This window comes from Clupea harengus, chromosome 5, assembly GCF_900700415.2.
Source record: "Clupea harengus chromosome 5, Ch_v2.0.2, whole genome shotgun sequence".
NCBI lineage: Eukaryota > Metazoa > Chordata > Actinopteri > Clupeiformes > Clupeidae > Clupea > Clupea harengus.
In genome coordinates, this window is record NC_045156.1 from 24,460,360 (window position 1) to 24,479,711 (window position 19,352).

At 38.7% G+C, this 19,352-nt stretch overlaps 2 protein-coding genes across 2 annotated transcripts; both read left to right on the forward strand.

Moving 5' to 3' along the window:
- Positions 1–5,032: 5,032 nt before the first annotated feature.
- On the forward strand, positions 5,033–6,470 carry LOC105895948 (immunoglobulin-like and fibronectin type III domain-containing protein 1). Its single transcript, XM_031568568.2, has 5 exons — positions 5,033–5,165; positions 5,413–5,552; positions 5,779–5,878; positions 6,039–6,077; positions 6,463–6,470. Exons 1-5 carry the CDS (start codon positions 5,033–5,035, stop codon positions 6,468–6,470), a joined length of 420 nt encoding a protein of 139 aa, XP_031424428.2.
- LOC116217882 (immunoglobulin-like and fibronectin type III domain-containing protein 1) lies at positions 6,197–18,516 on the forward strand. The gene is given in 19 exon segments (XM_031568234.1): positions 6,197–6,224; positions 6,463–6,652; positions 6,770–6,883; positions 8,307–8,475; positions 8,829–9,101; positions 9,320–9,598; positions 9,812–9,880; positions 12,503–12,627; positions 12,887–13,028; positions 13,283–13,576; positions 13,687–13,989; positions 14,291–14,470; positions 16,152–16,280; positions 16,435–16,514; positions 16,873–17,065; positions 17,173–17,241; positions 17,244–17,465; positions 17,696–18,016; positions 18,293–18,516. Coding segments are annotated over 18 exon segments (3,087 nt in total). The 5' UTR covers positions 6,197–6,224; positions 6,463–6,532; the 3' UTR covers positions 18,298–18,516.
- Positions 18,517–19,352: the final 836 nt, after the last annotated feature.

A 19,352-nucleotide genomic window follows, 5' to 3' on the forward strand; every position in this document is an offset into this window, starting at 1 on the left:
TAACTGCTACAGTGTATGGAAACTGCATGTTAAGGTGAGATGTATGACATCATTTGTGACATACCTTACTACTGCAACGCTCCTCAATACCAATGAGTATGAGCATCGACCATTAAAGTAATTCCTCCTACATTTTTACACAAATAGGGTAATCATATTACAAAATCATGGAAATATGACTGTAGCTTAAATCTGTGAAGTTGTTGTGGTGGTCATGAGAATTATGTAGTCTACTGAGTTTTAGCAAACTGCGATTTGCCAGAGTAATGTCCCAATGATAGTGGTTGATTTTTTTTACTGGAGATGCATATTTCACATGACTTAGCCCTACGAGCGTTCATTTCAGTGTCATACTTCTCAGACACTTAGACACCTATCCATCTTAACTACACCTTACCATTAGATTGCAGTTTGAAATAAGCCAACCCGATGTTCATAATCTGAAGTCATAACAAAATATTCACAACCCATCCTGTAAAATAGGGGAAACTATTACTTATTACAAGCCTGGCTGAGCATTCACACTTGCTGTTCCCCTTCAGTCCTTCAGTGTCCTTGACATATTCCCATAATTTCAGTGGTGGTCACTGCACACATTCTGGAGGTCCCATGCCTCAAACACAGAATTCTCTCCCCAGCTAGTGCGGCAGGTGGGTACATTAAACCTGAACGACCCCATAAAATACCCCCCCCCACCCCAGAGCTCGGCATCTCCCAGCACTAAGTGTCCTGTCATTTGCCCACTGGCTCACTTTCAACTATTAAAGCAAAGCCAAGTAAGGGTTCAGACTCCCTGGTGGAGATGGAGGAGGTGTTCCAAATTTACACTTCACAAGTTCGATCAACTAAAGATTAACACTATCTTTACGAGACAACGGATATCTACTCAATAACCCACGCGGTTGTTGGTCTTAATGTCTCCAATACCCACCACATTTAAACAGATACTGAAAATAAGTGATAAAAAAAAAATAACATAAATCACCCAGTGCACTCTAGGTCATGGTGTTCTAGTTGTTACTTCTGACTAAATGATCTAATGTAAATGCATATTTCCAACTGATAACTCTCTTACCACGTACATAGAGTTGCGTTTTGCATTTTAGCCAAGGGAGAAGTCCAGAATTTGTTCAGGAGAATCTCCCCCAAAAAAGATATTTCCAGCCATTTGAGAACGGCTTACCCATCAAGTCCCCAGTGATTTACCAGCCCAGCGTGGCATTTGTGATAGGTTGATCACAGTTTTATGTAGCATGTGACATATCAGGTGTCAAAGTAATCTGCTACAGCATTCGAACACGCTGCACATGAGCCCAGAATATGAGACATATGTCAAACGTTTTGGATTACCTTAAATGCGCGTGATATTAAATCAGAACCTTTATATATCTTTGTATGTTTGTGGCTGACAGGGCTCATGACAGAAGTCCAGTAATATTAATGTTGTTTAGTTCATAGAATAGACACCTTTTAAAGTAGTGACATATACATCAATTAGGTCCTGAATAAATTAAATTATTACAAATATAATATTACAAAGTACATTTACTATGTGTTGAAAACATTACATCTACAAATTGGCAATGTGTGTATTAAAGTAATGACATTCATTTGCTCATTCTTGTTAACGCAAGAGAGTGTTATCCTACACACCATTTTATAATATTAGACTTAGACCTACGGAAGAAAGTCATGGGAGTGCGGGGGCTGCAACTTCAAAAATGATAGTGACAGCCCTTTCTGCTATCTATATTATCACAGCCGCAGCGACGAGCCAAAATACGAGCGCTGGCTTGTGTGCTTCCTCTTTTCTCACCAAAGATTTAGTGTACTCCTCAACAAGTACAGGGATTACTCAAACCATGTCAACATGGCATTCCTGTGCTAGATGGATCACTCTTGATCCAAATGTTGCCGCCAAAAGATGGATGACATCCACAGTGTACTTGCACGAGCCACTGAAAGACAGATTAATAGATAGGCCAGATGACACACTAGCAGGTATTTCAGGACACTGTATCAGTTTTGCCCTTCCCCTCATGGTTTTCTTTCTATTTGCATACAGTTGTGTAACCCGACCGGTCACACACAACATAATCCTTGCTGCAGCATTTTATTTGATCTTTTTATTATCATTTTTTAAATCAAACCATTCGATCCTGCTGAAGACAATAAGAACATAATTTGGCTTATACATTTTTTTTTAAATGCCATTAATTGCCCTGACATGTTTTTTTTTGTTAGCACAAGAAGGTAGCACAACCATTACAATTATATCTTGAAGGATAGTAAAACAATATAAGTGTCTTAGATCAACTAATTGTGTGTAATTTCCTTTTTATTCTGCAATAGATATACTGAATTTGGAGCCAAAGCATCAAGATGTGGAAAAGGAAAGCAAAAGAGTCAGACCAGACTGCTACTGGTCAGGGTAAGTCAACACACCACAGCTCAGCACCACATTTCAAAATAGCTGCAAGCAGCGATGAAGAGGCCCAGCAACCTAGCAGGGCAGAGTTGCCATGGGAACTTGACGTCATTATGTTAAAGACATGGCTGTAAGCACTCACAGAAAGTGTGAGTATCCATTGACCAAAGATTGAGCTCAATTTCTGTTTGGCAGCTTAATCGCTGAATTCGATAGGCTATAACAGACAAACAATTTTTAAGAGAAAGGAATATGCCTGATAACTTTTGTGAGGCTTAAGCTATAGATCAGCTTCTCAGATTCGGCCAGCTTTGTGGCAGCTGAACATTTTTAAAATCCAATATGGCAGCCACATAAATATGGTTGACATGGTAAGTTGTCATATACAGGTTTCGAAAAACCTAAATTCCATCTGATAACTTTTGTGCAAATTTTTTAACTTAGACTGCGCTAAACTCTTGGTACCTTTATACCTTAATCCGAGGAATCCAGTGGTACAATGGCGGAGTCATGGGACAGTCTCTAATCATTGTGCCAAATTTAAAAACGTTTTACCTTTTTACCACACTGTCCTATGGGCTGCCATAGACACCCAAGCCAGAAGAAGATGATGCGTAATAAGAAGAAGAAAAGGTAGAAACACGATGGGTGCCTATGCAGTCTCACTGCTTGGCCCCCAATGATACTATGCATTGGCAAAATACACAGAGTTCTTCTGTTTTACTTGTTCCCATGTATGTACTCACTAACAACATAAATGTGACTTGAATAAATGTGTGTTAACCATTCTTGGATATGTTCTTGAACCTGCTAAGCAACCAGAGGGCGACACACTGTATTGTCATCAAGCTCAAAGTAGACCACATCTGGAAAGAGGAGTCTCCAGCGAATTCATGACGGGCAACCAATGACTCCTGAATGATGAATAACAACAGATTTCTCATCACTATCAAGACAGAATATTGTGATTTCTGGAAGAAAAAAAGTATGTGACAGAAACACAGAAACCCCTGGAAGAATGATACTTAAGCTACAAGAGGAACATTTTCAGCCACAATCAATTTTGATCAGGGAGTCAATCATTCATCTACCCTGTACAATGAAGTACTGAATGAAGTAGACGCCAAAAGGATGGAAATGTCTGTGTCTGCTCCCCTACAACTGTTCTGAGTTTGAAAGTGAGACCTTCAAGTACAGCAACAAAAGGTGCTGCAGAAAGTGCCATAAAGCTGAAGACAAGTCTACAACAAAAATGTGAAATGCTAAACTATCAGTGTATTTTAAGTTTGTTGCTTTACAAACCAAGCAAGCATCTGAAAAGGTCAGGGCATGTGACCCTGTTACCAAAACTGTACACTGCTGTAGTCTCTGATACAAAATTAGAGGTGGCATTTTCTTCTACCCTCTTTAAAACCTACAAACTGAAATGACACCCCCTCTTTAAAATATATAAAAGATGAAAACATGTTCATGTTGCCTTTGAATGTGAAGGCATCGCTGTAAAGCAATCTGCTGACCTTTAGGAAGGAACTGCTAGTATTACTACCGTGGTTATTCAAAGGCTAATATGCCAATCATTGCTCTGACTAGCACATGCTTGCTTGGTGACAACCTATATACGTAGCTTTTGTGTCTTTATGTTCTTTCTATGTCACTAATTTTGGTGTGCCCGCACAATTTCACAAAGCAGGTCCTGAACCAGTGAAAAAATATAAGAAGAAAGGTAGGAAAGGAGTCCAGCAGTATCTGTACCAGCACCCAAGCATGCTCAATTTGATCTCTCATCTAATGTATTCATCTATAGGATCATGTTCCGGTACATGATCGATTCTGTGTTTACATCACTACTTCTACATGTAACACGTCTGTGCACATACAGCCAAAACCTGGAAGTATTTATACAGGCATGTACACCGAAATCAAATTTGTTCCCACTGAGCAACAAATTTGAATGTAATAACACCGGACTGCAAGGAACAGGAGCTTAAAACCTGGTTTGTGACTTTAGTTATCCAAATTTGCCTCATTTCAATTCATTTTATAAAGCCACGGAGCTGGATCAACGGACCAGCGCCCATGAACTCTCAGCAGAGTGGGACAGAGGACCATTTGAATCAATAACCAATTTAATGACATTTCTTTCACTTCTCCAGTACTGTGCGTTCCATTTGCAGCGATTGCTTTGTCAGGGCAGCACACATGCTGTGACATGTTAACAATGTATGTCATGACATTTAGTCTAAGCCTGGATTTTAGTTAAACTTTCACTATCCTATGATCCTAAGGCAGATGTTTCTCTGTTTTTTGCCTGAAATGTACTTAAATGGCAGTTAAATTAGCCTAGCTAAATTTAGTAACCTTGGAGGCATGGGGTTGCACTATTACTCTGGTTTAAAAGCATGCATATTTTTAAACCTGGATTTACTTGACTGATAGTTTTATCCTGTAGGCCTGAGTTTCAGAAACACAAATCATAAGGCTAATCACCTTATTGATTCCTGACTTGTAGTTAGTATATTATTGAATTTATACTGGAGTCGATAAATAATGACAAATAATGCTATAATATGTGTTACAAGTGACTCATATGGATATGTAATTTCTATGTTATTAGTGGGCATCAAGAAGAAGTCCAAAGTGCCAGGGGTTATGATCACACAGTATGTGGAGGAAATCCCTGAGGGCAAGAGCCACCCTGACTTCACACGCAAACCAATCGCCTTAACCATTCAAGAAGGTAAGGTGAAGAGACAATGAGAGCCATAGCAGTGGAATTCTTTCTTCACCTTCACAGCAATGCCAATGTTTACCTTTGTGCTGTGAAGTAATCCTTAGCACTTCTACAATGTTTAGAATTCTAAATGCAAGTTTTTCATCTATCCACAGTCATCAATGAATACCATGGAAAGGGCTGCATGTCCATATAGCTCAGAATCTGTAAGAATATTCATTATTAATTCAGTGTCATTCCGGTCTTTTCTCAGGTAAATTGGCCATTTTCAAAGCTATTTGCGTTGGAGAACCGTATCCAACTGTTACGTGGGGTCGAAATAATGGAGAGGTCACTGATCCGGAGAAATATCAACCCAAATTTGATCCCAATTCTCTTGAGCACACTCTTGAGGCAAGTATGATTAGTCCAGATGGCTCTTGTCATCAACTAATGGCTAGATGTAGTGACACCACATGTTTGTTTCATTATTTTGTAATGAGCAAACAAAGATTTAAAATATGATCTTTAATATATAATTCTGCTTACTATTAAAAAAAAAAACTATATGTAACACATGCAACAAACTAAATGTTTAAGTGAATGTTTTTCATGCTACAACCTTCTCTTTCATTGACAGATGCCGAATATTAAATCAGAACAAGCAGACACCTATAAATGCTTTGCCGTAAATGAATTTGGGAAAGCTGTTGTTACTGTTATGCTCAATATTATAGAAGGTGAGACTCAGGCTATCCATTATACAGATTTGAAATAATTATCTTGTTTATAATGTGCGGTCTGTAAATAGAATTATAATGAAGATTTTTAAACTTAAGTAGCCAAATACATATTTATTGTATCAGAAATTACAAATGTTTATATGTCACTTATTTTCAGTTGGCTACAAGAAAAAAAAGGCTCAAGCAACAACGGAAAGTAAGTGTCAACCGTGTCATCATTTGTTGATACTGTATCCTGTTGGCATACATTATTTACCAACATGGCATAGAGTCTACCAACTAATCTACCTGTCTCATTTGCCCATTTAGTTGTAGCTGAAAAGGTCCCTTTGCTAAGAAAAAGGTACAGAGTTATTCATAACCAGTGGAGTTACTGGAATTGTGATCATTTGCTTTGTCTTTCTGATATATTATATATTTAGCTTTGAAACTACTGTATACTATACTCGACAAGAACAACTATGAAAAAAATACTGCTGGTTTGTGAATGATTTAAAACAGAAGTGTGGTCCTGTTAAACTATGAATTATGATAACTCAAATGCATTGCTGATGAATCTCCCTTGTCCTCCGACCGCTCAGCAAGGTGAAGCCTAAAGCACAGCAGCAAAAGAAAGATGGAGAAATTGACGAAAAGTTCTGGGAAATCTTGATGAGTGCCGAGAAGAAAGACTATGAGCGTATCTGTGCAGAGTATGGAGTTACGAATTTCCGCTGGATGCTGAACACACTGAACGTAAAGAAACAAGAAAGAGAAGAGGAGCAGGCACTGGTGAGTCTCTATGTTCTCTAATGATCATTATATTTCCATCAGAATCCATTATATACAGAAACTTTTGTGGTGAAAATGTGTGTTTAACAACCTTTGCTTCTTTGTAATCTGCCACAGTTCATTAAAAGCATCTCAAACCTGAAACCAATTGAAGTAGCTCCAACTGGGTGTGCAGCATTTGAGATTGACATGGAACTTCTGGAATCAACTAGCAGGATCTTTATCTTCAAGGTAAGAAAATCCAGCGTTGAATACTGTATCAGAATCAGAATCATCTTTATTGGCCAAGTACATTTCCACATACAAGGCATTTTTTCTGGGTTTAGTTGCTCTCAATGTACTTAAACTGAAAAATATGCAGTATAACAAAACAGTTTAGGATAAAATAAATAAATATAATATATAATATAATAATAAAATATAATAATTTATATTTATGTATTCTCTAATTTTGTATCCCACTGGCGTGTATGTGCAGAGGGCGCAGAGATGAGGAGTGATTTTGAAAAAAGACAGAGAAGTGTACAGTAAAATAAAGAGCTGACTACAGCTTTTTGTGTACGTGGAGTGCACTTCACCTTGGTAAAAAATCATCACGGATAACCTCCAACATCTCTCTGTATCATTCACAACCATTCAAATGTTCAAATGGCACTGTTGCTACAACTGCCAAAAATATGAGGACCACTGTTCACCTTGATAAAGGTATTGTGTTATTACAGTTACAAAAACTGAAGTTCATCCAAGGAAGTATTAGTCTTTTGCCACCTTCACAGAGCAACAACTTTCAGACTGCAATTTAGTTTTACTACTGTTAAACATTTACACATAAACACAAGCATTAAATCCAGTGACAAAGTGTTTGGAAGATTATTTCTTACACAGTTCAAGTTCTATCACTAGAGGGCAACATAAAACTGAAATTCTTTCTATGAAAGTGATATCGAAGAGAGTGCACACCAGTATTACACTATTACAAAACATAGGCAAGCTTCATGTACTGTATTTATATTACATAATATACATTGTGAAGTACTCTTGTTGTGTCTAGCCTATATTAAGATTTGTTATTTTACTGTGTTGTCCAGTCTTTCCCAAAATTGGCGCAGATGATCTTTAGATAAAGCCTCACAAAAGTAACAGTATTTGTTGGCTTTTTGGTTTACAAAAGCATTACAGTCAATTAAAAAGCTGCCAAACAGGATGTGATGCTATATCTCAGCCAATCATTTGTCAACGGTCATGAAACTTGTCGTTAGTGCCTACAGTAGCACCCCCTTGACATAATGAAGTTTCCATGGCAACACTGCCTTGCTGGACTTATATAGTTATAGTTATAGTATTTAGCAGATGCTTTTGTCCGAAGCGACTTACAAAACATCAGGTAATTAAATGGTTGCCACTTGTCTCAAATTGGTTGCCACAGGCAACCATAAATGTTGAACCTGTGATTAAGGAATTAAGGAGATTCTTGAAAGTAGAAATTAGTTTTCTACTGTCTTTTTAATAATATTTATTATTGTTGTTGTTGGAATGTCTCATTTCCCATTTTTCATTCTGTGGTTCAAAAATGATTGTTATTGCTCCTAAAATATTAGTCATGAAATATCTGTTGCATTGGTATTCATGTGATGAATTCTTTGTTTTTGAATAGGATGGTGAGATGGTTCCATTTAGTAAGGAACAAGAGGCTGATGTCAAGCATGAACTGAAGCAAGTTGGAAAGAAATATGTGTTCACTATACGGGACCTTCTACCTGATGATGCTGGTCTTTATCAGATGGATGTTGAGGGCGTCACAGTGTTTTCCACAGATTTCAAGAGTAAGTCCTTGACTCCCAAACCAAGTACTATGTTCAGTCCTTTTTCCCCAGAGATGTTTACTTAACATTAGAATACACCTCATCTGCCACTAATGGGGCCTCTTGACACTACTGCCACCTGATGAACAACATACAGTCTGCATAGACACCCTAGCCAGCCATGGCACCCTGACCTCCCAAACAAATCCATCGAAGCATTTATGCCTCTCTTCATCTTCAAATTGTACTAAATCTTGAGATGTACTCTGTAAAATCACCTGATACTGGATCGGATCAAAATCACCTGATGTGTACTGGTTAACTACCCTCCCCTCTGATATTCTCTCTCTCTATCCATGTCTTCTTAATAACAGTTCCCGCGATTGACTTTTTGGTCAAAATCCAGGAGGTGAAGGCAATGGAGAGAGAGGATGCTGTCTTTGAGTGTGTCTTGTCAAATCCCTTTTCAAAGATCAACTGGTTTTCAAAGAGTCTCCCTGTGGAAGCTGGAGAAAAGTTTGACATCGAAGTGTCTGAGGACAAGCTCATCCATAGACTGGTGGTGAAAGACTGCGCGCTGACGGACAAAGGCATCTATGCAGCTGTGGCTGGAATCAAGTCCTGCAATGCATGGCTGGTGGTAATGCGTAAGTACCTGTTTTATATTATATATAATTATATTATTATATTAATCTGACATGGTTTCAATAAGATATCTAAATCATTGTCTCCTTCATAACATCAAGGTCATAGGTCAACCTATGACAACAATATTTCAAACAGAATAAATTAGGTTCTTGTCATAATGTATGCTTCCTAGATGTGTTCCTTTTTACAGCTGACAATGATGTGTTCCTTTTTACAGCCGACAAAAGTGACCCTGGTAAAAAGAAAGGACGTAAGACCACTAAGGCTGGTGGCTCAGGTATAGACCTGGCAAAGATTGCTCAGGAGCAGCAAGAAAAACTCCAGAAAGACAGGGAAGAGAGGATAGAGGCAGTGAAAGCTGCGAAGGAGGCTCCAGCTGATGATGGTTCTGGATCAGGATCAGGTTCCGGTTCCGGAGGAGTAGGTGTTGGTGACTTGAAAGCATCTGTTGCTATCCCAGAACCTGTCGCCCCTCCAATCCCAGAACCTGTCAAAGGTAAGACCTTCTTTAATGACAAGAATAGACTTGCTATTACTGTTACTAGATATAATACAGTAAAACAACGTATCTGTAGTTTTACCATATTGAATTTGTGTGTAATTCATGTCCTTTTGTATTCTTTACCTGATCCATTATTAATTCCATACCTATTGAAGCAATCATAAATATGTAGCAATCAACATGTCTATGTATGGCGATTACTGATAGGACATTCACATAAAGACGACTCAGCAGTTGGTTTAGTATCTGAATCACAAGTTGGGGATTCAGCCGTGGGTAAGATGATTGAGACTGTGTTTATGGCTGCATGTGTGCCATCATTACTCAATCATAAAAGCCATCTGAAAAACGATGGTTTTTCCTGTTGTGGACAGCGTTTCATGACTCTCTATTCAGCTATTGTAGAATGAGGGTAAGACAAAGTACAGTAGCCGTAGTACTTTGTTGGCATCTTTTTTAACAATCTTTATTAAACTCTTCTCAAAGTAAGAGAAATGTTGATTGCACCTTAATTTTAGAGCTCATTCCACAGACAAAATAGAGTACTAAAGTACTATACACATTGCTGTTTCCATGTGACAACATCAGGCTAATGGCTGACTAGGAACATGTGAGGGTATTAGTAGTCTGGCCAGGATAAATGGAGACATTGCACACTTTGAAAAGCTGATAATATCTTAGGTGTCAGCACACATTCAGGCATCTCGCAGCCACAAACCAACACAAAATTGTATCACAGAATACCACAGAAGCAAGTAACGCACTATGTCAAAGCACATACAAAGTATTCTAAAATGACCTCTGCATTACCATATCCACAAGGCCGGACAACTCTGAATTATGTTTCAATTTCCCAAATATTTCCTTGAGTTCAGATGGTAACTCTGACACTTCGTCTGAGGAATGGGCACTAGAACTAATGTGTTGTCTCCTTAGATTCACTTTTTCATGAAGCTATGCCGTGTTTGCTTTGTTGTTGTTTGTAGTTGTTGCTTGTGTTTGCTGTTTTGTCATTCTGTGTTTGTTATTTAGCCGTTCACCATTTGTTTGTATTTTAAAATATTCATTCAGAAATACATAGAAAGTGGGGGAGCCGTAGAGCAGCCGTACCATAAACAGGTCTAGTGCCCACGAGGACCCGGGTTCGAGTCTGGCCTGAGTTCATTTCCCAGTCAGAACACAGTAAAGCAAGAAGAGGACAGGAAGAAGTATTTAGAAAACACAAATCCAAGATCAGGATCAAGAACAAAGCACAGTCAAACTTCAGAACAACACACACAGCAAATAACAACACGGCTCAGTAGAGTTCTCTCAGAAACAACACCTCACACTTAGGCAGAGTCTTTAAAAAGGCTGATTAACAAACAGTCTACAGGTGTTAAGGCTGCAGACACAGCTTTGCACAATACGTATATGGACGTACAAACACTGACCTTTCTTGAAATAAGGACCCAGCGTTGCATGTAATTACATTGAAATAATACCTTCCAACCAATGTATAGTAGTTTATAATATGTACACCATTTTAGGCAAAAGTTTGATTTTAATCACTTTGATTTAAAAGATGATGTGACAGGTATTTCCATATTCTATAAATACAAAATAATAATTAAATAATAATAATAATAATAATAATACTTAAATGTACTAAAGACCATCTAGCTCAATAGCCACACTGAAATATCACAGCAAATCTCTTACTTAATTGTATTGTCAATTTGATGATATTAAAGGGGGTAAGGGAGATGGATCAAGCACTGGTGGCCCAGGTGCTGATGATGGCTTAGGTGCTGATGGATCTGGAGCAGGTACAGGCCTGGGATCTGAAGCAGGTACAGGTCTGGGGTCTGAGTCCCAAGGTAAAGGTGCTTCTTTGGGTAAGGGACCACCAAAGACATCCTGTGCACGGGTGCAACTACAACTACAAGTGAACCATATAGCCATACAGTGGTGTTACAATTAACAATGATGTACTGTAACATATATTAAGTAAATAATAAAATAAGTATGTAATGATCAATAACGCCCCCTTTGGTAAAGTATTACTAATACCCACATGACACTGAAGCATACTAAATAGTTAAGACAAAATAATGACTAATTATGCAATTAATTCAATTCCAGTGTTGTGTTCAGATAGTGTTGCCAGACTTTCGGCATTCGATCATTCAGATGCTATTTTGTTTTCTTTTTTCGGCTATTCCCTTGGTTACTGGTCACCTTATTTACTGAGAGTTGGCAAGACTGTTCACAATGTTAACAGAGATCTGGATCCTGATTTAATGAGGTAACAGACATTTTAACACATTAAAGCTCCAGAAAAGGTATGCGTGAACTTCATCAAGTTAACAAATCCCTTTTAATCAAGTCCATTTCCTTTCAGCATCCATTGACACTGGTGTGAGGGTGTTAAATAACATTCAAATCACATCTTACATTTAACTATGCTGCCTTTTTGTGTGCTTCCTCTAGTTGTTTGTGTGCTATATATTAACTCTTTTCTGTTTGTCATTTTTTGCTTGCATATTAACACAAAATATTTGCGACATGTCTTGTCACTGCTATCACTGAAGTAATTTTCATGTAATGTATTTAGAGCCTAGATTTAACTTCATAAATCCGAGATACGAGTCAGAGTGAATGATAATCAAAGTCATTGTTCTAAAGGCAAGCTAATTCTTGTCAGTTTGTTCAAAGCATTTCTGTATGTTGTAATATCTGACAGGAAAACATATTCCATCAAGTTTTATTAAAACTTCCAGGCAAATTGTACAGTGCATTATAATCGTAAGGGGGTATTTTCCAAGTACAATTAATAAGCCATAATGGGTAGATTATTAAGGTTATTCATCTACTGCAAAAAAAATAATGTAACCCATTTACTTATGTACTATCTAGATGTCAAAGTAAGTTTGACTAAGGGGTTATCGGACACATACGCAATCCATGGCCAACCAGTGGAACTAGCTTGCACCATTAGCTCCGACAAAGTTGACGGAGTCTGGAAACAAGATGACGAGACGGTGAGCTCACACTCAACAATTGTAAATAACTGCCATGAGTTCTTATTAGAGTTGAGTATAAATATTTGTTTTCCTAAATACCACAATTTTAACTGTATGGAAGGAATGTATTTAAAGTGTAAATTGCAACTGTCATCAAATATATTACCCTTAATCTACCCTAAGACTATCCAAAGTATTGTAAATCACTAAAAAAACATTTTTCACAAGAAATGCTATATGACTTTAGTATTAAAGAAAGCTTGCATATTCTGTTTAGTTGACCAGTGAAGCCGGGAGGACCATTCAAAAGGATGGTGCTACGCATAAAGTGATCATTCAAAGTGCTATATACGATCACTCTGGACAATACTCTTTTGAAGCAGGTGGCATTAAAACAGAGGGATCTTTGTTTGTTGGAGGTGAGGATAAATATTTTCTTCACATGGCCATCTTTCCTCAGTGCGGTGAAAATATAACTAAGTAAACTAGTATTTTGTGACAAAAACTGTATATGTAACATACTTGACAATGATAAACTGTAATGCCTACATAACTACCTAACTTAAGATACAGGTGATAGTGAATTGGGCTTCACGGCTAACTTAATAACAACCTTTCATTTATTTTTTATACTTTTTCATTTAATTTTGTACTTTTAATTTTTGTCTCACAGATGTACCTGAATTTGACCCTGATGACCTACATAACTTCTCAAAGCCAGTGATTGTAAAGGTGGGCCAGAATGCATCATTCAAGATGCCATTTTCGCCTCAAGAAAACATTGAAATCAAATGGTTCAAAGATGGTGCTGAGCTGAGTGATGGAGGTGGAGTCAAGATCCAGAAAGAGCCCAACCACAGCCGCCTTCTAATGAAAGAGTGTATCCGCACTGACGCTGGAGAAATCAAGATTCAACTCAAAACCCCATTCGGTGTAGTTGAGGCCACTTCCAGACTCATTGTGCTAGGTGAGAAGCATAATAAATGGATCTCAGGCAAAATCCAGCATATTTTTCCATAGTATTTGCATTATTATAGGTATCACATCAAAAATGTATTTGTCTCCTACGTCCAAAAGACAAGCCAGGGTCACCAGAAGGTCCGGTGGAAGTTATTGAAAGCACATCCTCTGTTATTGACCTGGGGTGGAAATACCCAAAAGACGATGGTGGCTCAGCAGTGACAAACTACATCATAGAGCGACAGCAAGTAGGTCAGGCCATGTGGAAGAAACTGGGAGATGTTTCAGCAGACCGACTGACCTTCAGAGACCGTAACGTCGCACATGGCAAGCAGTACAATTATCGCATTTATGCTGAGAATCCAGAGGGAATCGGGGAACCACTCGTGACCATCGAGAGCATCATGGCAGGAATCCTGGGTATGCGTGGGCCAATCCCTTTCCAAGCTGAATTACTCATACAGTCATACAGTTATAAGGGGAAAGGAATTCGGAGTGTTAACTATGAGCAAATACAGAATCTGTGGATGGTACTCTTACTTGTCAGAGCTTAACAATGCCAAAATGCAGATGGTTAGTTGCTATGCTAACTGGTATGCTAAACCACAGCATATATTGATAATGCTGGAAATTTGATAAATACCAACGCACTAAATTAAGCATATGAAATGTCTATCTGAGGATTGTGGTCTTAATCACCATCCTCTTCACTTTATTACAGTGTTCCCTGGTGCACCATGCGCACCAAAAGTGGAAAGTGCTTTCAAGAACTGCATCAATTTGACATGGGAACCTCCAATCGAAGATAACGGAACAACTATCCTTGGATACCAATTGGAAAAACGCAAGAAAGACACAAACCAGTGGATTGCTATGAATCCAGTGAATGAGCCAATTGAAGGTATACATGAACAAGAACCCTGACAGTTCAGACTTCAGTCGGTAACATATTGGATTACGAGCCACATATGTTTTCTTTGTTCATTTGATGATTGACACAGTGTCACACAGTCACACAGTGGCGTAAAAGAAAGCAATGACCCCAATGTTACGAAAAAAAAGAAATGTGTAATCATAAGGTATCATAAACCTTCCAGGAAGCAAACCCCTAGGCTACACAACTTTGTCGATGTGGTAAAAAAAAAAAATATTATTATGAACAATGAACCTCATTTTATTTAATCTGGAAAATAATGTTACGGATAGGAGACATTAGATTACATCTGGCATATTACTGTAATTAGTTGACTATGAATATAAACTGGAAATATCCACATCAATAATTCAACCAAACCATTTACAACTGAACCTCACATCTGATTTATGTGTAGCCTTCAAATCAGACCACTATGAGGCCAAACACTCCACTGATTTGAATTAGTCAGGCTATTAAATACAAGAGAAAATCCCCAGTCTAAAAAGTGCTGATCAATTTGTAAGCAATAATGGGTCAATAACGGACTACCATATTTTCACACACCGCATATTAACCGCTGTTTATTGAACATTGTCATGCCATGTAGTTGTGTTGTGAGCGCTACTAGTCATTTAAAAGTATGGATGAAGTAGGGAAGGGCATTTCAAGAAAAAAATTCTACACCTACACCCTGTCCCTGCACACACACACACACGCACACACACACACACACACACACACACACACACACACACACACACACACACACACACACACACACACACACACACACACACACACACACACACACACACACACACACACACACACACACACACACAAATACCCCATCCTACTCACAGTGAAAACCATTTCTTAAGCATTTATTTAGTGTTATGAGAGTTCATCATATGTTAGCAGCTGCCAACTGTTAAGATGGTTCCCTAAGCTAGAGATAGCTATGATAGTAAAAAACCCTCTGGGTGCCTGTGCAGCGTCATATTAACATGAGTTCATATTTCACACGCTGTTAACTGTTCAAATGGTTCCCTAAGATAGAGATAGTGCATATCCAGGTGAACTGGCATGTGACCTTGTACACCTCCTTTGGAGGTCCGCGCTCCATAGCTCCATAGCCCATTAAGGGGTAGGAATACACAACACACCTTACTTTATCATTAAGGGGTAGGAATACACAACACATCTTACTTTATCATTAGGGAAGTCTGAATGTGAATGAAAATGTGTCTATCCAACGTTGTTTTTCATATGTGAAAGAGGGAGAGAGAGAGAGAGACATTCATGCTTTGGCAGTTCATGAGTTACTGTGCGCGTTACTAACTACCAGGTGGGGCAAAATGCATTCCCGTGTATGGGACGCACCCAAGTATTAACCGCAGGGCTGCAGAACTTTAGTGAAATCAATGTATAAACCTTGGCTAATAATCAGGAAATTACAGTACAAACGCTTGAATAATGAACACAAAACAACACACAAATGTTATCATCATTCTCATTAAGCTTATGATATTTTTCCATCACGTTGTGAATACTAGTCTATATTACTCTTACTGAAAGCTGTAACTGTTAAATGGCAATCTACAATAAAGTCTTAATATAATATAATATATCACCCTGAATCGTATCATGTATAACTATTTTACAGTCCTGAAATATGCTGTCAAAGATGTATCTGAGGGAGCAGAATATGAGTTCAGAGTGGCAGCCATAAATGTGTCCGGGGCTGGAGAGCCAAGTCCCCCCTGTGCAATGGTGTGTGCAAGAAACCCCAAGAGTAAGTATGACTACACTAACTTTACATTTGTGCATGGTGACTGATTGACCAAAAGGTCCTGTTTTTTTTTTTTTATTGTTGTTCAATTTTTGTCTATGTATAAAAATGCATACCTTTACCTAACCTTTAACCTGTGTGTGTGTTTTTCCCCCAGTGAGACCACAGTTCAAAGCTCCAGAGGATTTTATGGTTATAAGGGCAGGGAATTCCCTGAGAATCAAGATGAGTTATGAGGTGAGGGTGAACATGGCTGCATTAGGCATGAGGTACATTGGTTACACGGTCTACCTACCTACCTACACAGTTTGAAAATTATAACAAAATGATATATACCTTCACACAAGTGTTTTAAAGTGGAATGACTCGGTGTATAATAATAGTCACAAGCAATAGTTAGTGGAAACCACACACAGAATCTATGGTCCAGACTATCCATAGCTGTCAAATGGTTAGAACAGCCACAGTGTTCATAGTATTTCAGTGAGCCAAGTGCCAAAATACAGTAAAGCAGCGGACCACTTCAATATCTCCAATTTCCATTATTTTCGGACCCAGTAGTATGCACTTAGTGCCACTATACTTCCTTTTACAGGCTGAGCCTCTGCCTGACATCACCTGGTTGAAAGATGATGAACCAGTTGATCCATGGATCAACATCATAAATGTTGAGGGGGCATCCACGCTGTCGATTCCTTCATCAAAGCGCTCAGATTCTGGAGTCTACACCATTACGGCCAAGAACTCCAGTGGCTCTGCCTGTTTTGATGTTGAGGTCAGAGTTACAGGTGAGCACATACAAAACCAGCTACACAACAGGGTTAGAAACAGGCCAGAATTACCCTAATCGAATCGTTTTCGGTTTCTCCTTCATTTTCTGTTCTGTTTGTCCTAGATGAGCCTAACCCACCAGGTCCAGTGGCATTAGAACAACTTGTCCACGGAAAAGTAATCATCACCTGGGCCCCTCTCCCGACGAGGAGGTGGATGACCGCCTGCACTACCTGGTGGCTGAACATGAGTCCAACACCCGTGTTTGGCGCACCATTGCTGATCGCCTCTTCTGCAACACCTTCACTGCAAACATACACTCTGGGAGAGAGTACCATTTCCGTGTCTATGCCAAGAATGATATGGGTCCGTCGGATCCGTCTAATTCACCCACATGGGGTGTCAATCTCATGAAAGGTTAATACATAACACAGACCTGGGAGAGGGGAATGATCATTTGTTTTGACACGTACCTTCAGTCAGAGAATTATCACCATGTAGACATTAGACTAAAATAAAGTATTTATATACTCAACTGAACTTTTGAAACATTTCACACAGCTTTCCCCATGGAGACACTGAAAACACAATCAGAGAAAGCCAATAGAAACTAACTTTAATTTTATCATCCCTCGCTTTCCATTTAGTTGCACCAATAACCAACGTCCCAGTGACAGTCTGCTTAGAGAGGCCTCCATCCATCCTGGTTCCTCTGAAAGTCCATACTCCACCAAAAGGATACCAGTGCTACATGACATGTGCCGTCCGTGGCACCCCCACGCCCTACGTCTCCTGGTACCTGAATGGCATCTGTATCAACAGCAACAAAAGCTACTACATCACCAATACCCATGGCATCTGCTCCATGTACATCACCAGAGTGAGCCCCGATAACGAAGGAGAGTACAAGGTGGTGGCAATCAACACATTTGGCAAGGCGGAGTGCTCCTCTAAAGTCAGCGTCAGAGGTAGGATCTTATAACACCGCTCTACATATAAAACTGAATACAAGGAGTTATGAAAAGGACGGGGTAAGGCAAACCCAATTTTATATTTTTATAATAGTAGACAGTGATGAAAAACGGTATTAAAGAAATTATAATGAATGAAAAATCATTGCAGTACAATAGAAGGTTTTAAAAAAAAAAGAATACATGCCATGAGAGAACCAACATATGAGATAAGATTGTTCACGTCAACTTGTTGTAAATAAACATCTTTTGTCTTCTTTCTTTCATGTTTAGATTGAACCACACCACCAGTGCAGCAGTATCAGGAATGTGTCCAGACCTTCATTATAGACGTCCTCTCTAGAGGAAATGTGTATGACAAATAAAAAATGTGCGTATTTGCAATGTTCCTTGTTTGTGTTGAATTTAATACAAATATTTTCTGTACACTAATTTACACAGAAAACAATGTATTGTATATGAATTCAAATAAATAATAGTTTTTGTGAAGAAATGAATTGGTGTGGGATGTACCTACATGCTTGGAGAGAAACTGCAACACTGTCACAAGGTCTAGACTAGTTATTATACAATGTGGAGGGCATGCTATTACATTGCATAGAGTACATTCTATATACATTTTTTGTAAAAGATCCTGAATTTCTGAGGATCATTTCCAATCATACAGGCTTTCAGCCACAAAATACTTGAGCTATCTAGAATTACACATTTCAAAATAAAATGACCAAAAGACAGCTACAGAACTCACCATTCAGAAGATATTAAAGAGACTATTCAAAGAAAAATATCCACTCGTATATAATATTAGGCCTGCATTTTCCCTCCCAAAGGGTGTGGACTTTCAGTGGTGTCCCAGGGAACGGGCGCTCCCCTGGCATGTAAGAAGTGGCACGTCATTGTTTCATATTGCACTGGTAATAGCCCTCTGCTCAGCATGGGCCCTCTCATCCACTGCTCCAGTAACCCAAAGCATCCTGAGTCGGTGGAAGCTTGCCTGACTCAGCTCAACAAGTTTGCAGACAAATGTCAAGTGTACATTTTCATTGCAGACCAAAATATCCCCCCAGCCCCATCAATAAATCGTGGCTGAGGGGTCTGTAATTGAGCAAATATAGCAATACCACTAAAACACCACTGCGTCACAAATCCATAATAGGACTGGTTTGACTAACAGAGATGGTGACTGGAAGATTCTACTGAATGTGTCGTTGCTCAGTAAATATTTTTTTATGATATTTATTAAATGGTCACAAAATGCTTTTTTTCTGTTTACATCTAAAGGATAAAATAGTCAGAGGCTCAGCAGCAGACAAAGAGCCTATCAGGATGTTCT

Bases quoted from the DNA above. Each gene is read 5' to 3' on its own strand.
- LOC105895948 (XM_031568568.2), top strand. From the start codon at position 5,033: ATGTTATTAGTGGGCATCAAGAAGAAGTCCAAAGTGCCAGGGGTTATG. The intron at 5,166-5,412 runs GTAAGGTGAAGA...GTCTTTTCTCAG, and splicing joins CGCCTTAACCATTCAAGAAG to GTAAATTGGCCATTTTCAAA. The intron at 5,879-6,038 runs GTGAGACTCAGG...ACTTATTTTCAG, and splicing joins TATGCTCAATATTATAGAAG to TTGGCTACAAGAAAAAAAAG.